This window comes from Buceros rhinoceros, unplaced genomic scaffold, assembly GCF_000710305.1.
Source record: "Buceros rhinoceros silvestris isolate BGI_N320 unplaced genomic scaffold, ASM71030v1 scaffold23449, whole genome shotgun sequence".
Lineage (NCBI taxonomy): Eukaryota > Metazoa > Chordata > Aves > Bucerotiformes > Bucerotidae > Buceros > Buceros rhinoceros.
In genome coordinates this window covers 1526-5128 of record NW_010431237.1, presented here as the reverse complement: position 1 = coordinate 5128, position 3603 = coordinate 1526, and the positions used below count along the sequence as shown (strand labels likewise).

The 3603-nt window shown below is 60.1% G+C and overlaps 1 protein-coding gene across 1 annotated transcript in view; it reads right to left on the bottom strand.

The window, feature by feature from the left end:
• Positions 1 to 332: 332 nt before the first annotated feature.
• The window catches only part of LOC104499812 (polynucleotide 5'-hydroxyl-kinase NOL9-like), a gene marked incomplete at both ends in the record, with an annotated part of 4734 nt that continues 1463 nt past the window's right edge, over positions 333 to 3603 (bottom strand). The window contains 7 exon segments of the mRNA XM_010143367.1: positions 333 to 365; positions 367 to 434; positions 900 to 1077; positions 1548 to 1659; positions 1918 to 2206; positions 2315 to 2476; positions 3173 to 3270. Coding sequence (XP_010141669.1) covers positions 333 to 365; positions 367 to 434; positions 900 to 1077; positions 1548 to 1659; positions 1918 to 2206; positions 2315 to 2476; positions 3173 to 3270 — 940 coding nt within the window.

The following is a 3603-nucleotide window of genomic DNA, read 5'->3' as shown; positions in this document are numbered from 1 at the left end:
TCACCCTCGACTCCCTGTTGGGGACAGGAAAAACTGAACCAGCTGCAGCGCTACGAACCTGTGTCTTCAGCGGAACAGGGAGCACATTCCTCCTGCCCAGGCTGGCAGAGGAGCAGGCTACAACCGAACCAGCCCCGCTCTGGCATCCGAAACACGAGAGGAACGCTCTCCTCTCCCCTGTTGTGTGTGCTGAGGACAATTCCCAGGAGCGACAACCATCTGCTAATGCCCAGACAGCTCCGGGCACGCAAAGGACTCGGAAATAAGAAGCCGGGAATCGCGCCAGGCGGCCCCAGCCCAGCCAGCCTCCCCCTCCTCCCGGCTGCTCCTACCTGGCCCACGAGAACGCAGTTGGGGATGGCCATGGCTCTCCGGAGGCACCGGCGTCAGGACGTGGTAAAGCTTCTTCTCCATGTCAACCCCGCGGACAATTCCTGAAGAACAGGCACACGCAGAGGTCAGTCTCCACCCATGGTCTCAGGCCACGTAACCAGGTGCAGCCCAGGCTCGTACTACAGGGACTCTGAGTGAGCGTGGTAAAGCTTCTTCTCCATGTCAACCCCGCGGACAATTCCTGAAGAACAGGCACACGCAGAGGTCAGTCTCCACCCATGGTCTCAGGCCACGTAACCAGGTGCAGCCCAGGCTCGGACTACAGGGACTCTGCGTGAGCCACACGGGATCTGCTTTTGAGGTGAACCCAGAGATCAGCTGTCGGATACGAGTGGGCGAGAGAGGCACGTTACGAGAGGTGCCGCTCGGCGACACCCCTGCAGCTGTGACCACCAGTGAACGGAAACCCAAGGGCCTCAAGAGAGCCCGCGACCATCTTTTTGTCTCGTCCCGTGTTCTCAGGCGATGCCGCCACCCTGCCGCCTGTCAGGGGAGCAGCTGCTCACCGAAGCCGAGGCAATCGCAGACCGGCGTCTGTGTCAGCAGCACCGGCCCCTCCGTCTGGCATCTGATCTCCTCCGGTATGCGGCACAGCCCGACCCAGCTGGCGTTCACCGCATACATGATGTTGGTAGGAGCCACATCGGTGTGAATAACCCTGAGCGCCACGGCATTGAAAGGGACCTGGGGGGGAAAGACAAGAAGACCTGTTCAGCAGTTCAGTACCAACCGCCTCCGAGTTCAGAGACACGGCAGTGCCACGCACGCAGAACCCAGAAGCAACTCCCGCACGCCAACGGATGGACGGGTGCTGTCTCAGCGCTGGGTTCGCCACTAACAGTGGCTCACGCAGGTGCCACCCCGACAGCCCAGCAAAAACCTTGCTTCTGGGTACCCGAACATCATCGGCATCTTTCTGCAGATGTCCTGGAAGACAGCAGCAGCGCTACGTGCAGAGCTGCCAGCTCCAGGCTCGCCGCAGCACCCGCACTCGCTCACCTGATAGGGCACGAGGCCATGCAGCGGAATCACCGCCCCGACGTCCGGGCACTGCAGCTGGCCCAGGTACCCCAGCAGGGACATGTCTCGCAGGATGCCGCTGTGCGGCCAGACCTGCCAGCTCCAGGCTCGCCGCAGCACCCACACTCGCTCACCTGATAGGGCACGAGGCCATGCAGCGGAATCACCGCCCCGACGTCCGGGCACTGCAGCTGGCCCAGGTACCCCAGCAGGGACATGTCTCGCAGGATGCCGCTGTGCACCCGCCTGGAAGAGGAACCGCCGCACGTCACGGCGAGGCAGCGTGTCCTCGCTCTGTGACTCAAACCGGACGCCCCGGCCATGCCATGCCGTGTCCACACGCCTTTCGGTCAGTCACGAGACAGTTGTCCATTTGCTTTAAATAGCTCTTTAGCGAAGGGCAAGTCAAAAAAAGCACTTAAAACTGGCCAGTCAGACACAAGGACTGGGGAGAGGAAGATTTCGGAGGGGCGCCAAGAGCCAGAGAAATTAAGAGGTACTTACGCCTCGCCCGCCACCCCTGCTCGAGGGAACTCGGGGTGGACATACAGCAGCTTGTACTGGGGAGCGGAAGCATCGCCCTCCCCCTCGGAGGAGCTCCAGGTCTCCGCCCCGCCTGTGCCCAGCTGCTTGCCCCGAGGCTGCTGCTTGCCCTTGGTGTAGAGGCCGGGGGTGAGGGGGACGTACTCCGGGGTGAGCGGAGCCATGGCTTTCCAGTCGTACACGTCCATCTGCACAATGTGAGTGGGCGACAGCAGCCGGATGATGTCGATCAGCAGCAGCAACCCCTCGCCTGCAGGGAGAGGAGGAAACACCAACAGCTCAGGACACTCTTCGAGGAGACCAGCACCACCACGACGTCCCTTCCAACCACCTCCCCAGCACAGGCGCGTCTGCTCACCTTTCACCCAGCCCATGGTGTTGATGACTAAAGGCACTTCCTTCTTGTAGGAGCTGAACACGTACTTGACCACGTCGAGGTACCGCTCCGTGTCCTGCTCGCAGCTGGTCTGTCCGTAGTAGACCATCTTACGCGGCGTTTGCTGATGAGTGAATGGCGGGGCTGGAGAAGCAACCAGCGAACCGCCTGTGGTCTCAGTGAGTCAAACAAAAAACCGCCCACCCTGCAGCACCTGCCCACAACCCCCTCCGAAATCATCCGCTCTCCTTCCACAGGCCTTGTACAGCCCGAGAGACACTGCTGTCACTGCAGGAATCCAGACCAGGAATCCTGGGGGTCTGGGGTGGTTCTTGTCCATTTTAAATGCTTACACGCTTGTCAATTTTAGAACAACTCTGCACCAACAGACCACCCCAACAGCAAACCCATCCGGCCACGAGCAGGCTGGACGGCGCCGCAAATCCCCAGGACCAACACCAACCCACACCAGCAGCCTCTCTAGCTCTAGTTTTATCCATGGCTACTAAGAACTGGGAAAGATTTTCCCAAAGAGACCTTTCGAACCGGAACGGCTGGAAACCCACTGTGACATGGCACCGCCTGTCCCACCACTTCACAAACAACTCCCTTCCCTTTGAAAGGGAAAACACTCTCAGGGAGGAAGAACTGCTACTCAGCGAGACTTTCACGTGGTGCTTCACTGCCCCCAGCCAGGAAACTTCCACCCCTTTGTTCTCTTTTGTACAGGCACCTCTGCCAGACGCGAGAACTTCCCCGAAAGCCCGGCCTCTACTCAGAAAGCACCTCCTGGAAACGAAACAGGCTGCCAGCAACCGCAGGCAGCAGCGGAACACGTACCTAGAATGGGCTCTGTTACATCACTTAAAGACACGCATCCAGGCGGCGTAAATTCGGTCTGACCTATGTCACACTCCATATATTCCACTGAGGGAAGGCTGCAGCGGAAGAAGCCCATGTATTAATTAGCACCCCCTGAGACAAGGAACAGTTCAGGACCAGGAACACATCGGCAGCACCATCCGATTTTGTCCCAGGTCGCCACAATGGGATTTCTGAATACAGTCAAGCCACCAGTTGTCCCCCTCCCTCTCTCTCGGGGTACTGGCCGAAGACGTGACAGGCTCCCCAGCCGCTCAGGGTTGGATCAGAGCGGCTCCACGCTCCCCAGCCTGGCGGGCAGGGCCAGCGCGGTCACTGGAGGTGGTGCTAAGCTGCGTCCCGCCTCACCCACGCTAACCAGCCATGTCGGGAACAGCCCGCTGCGGCTG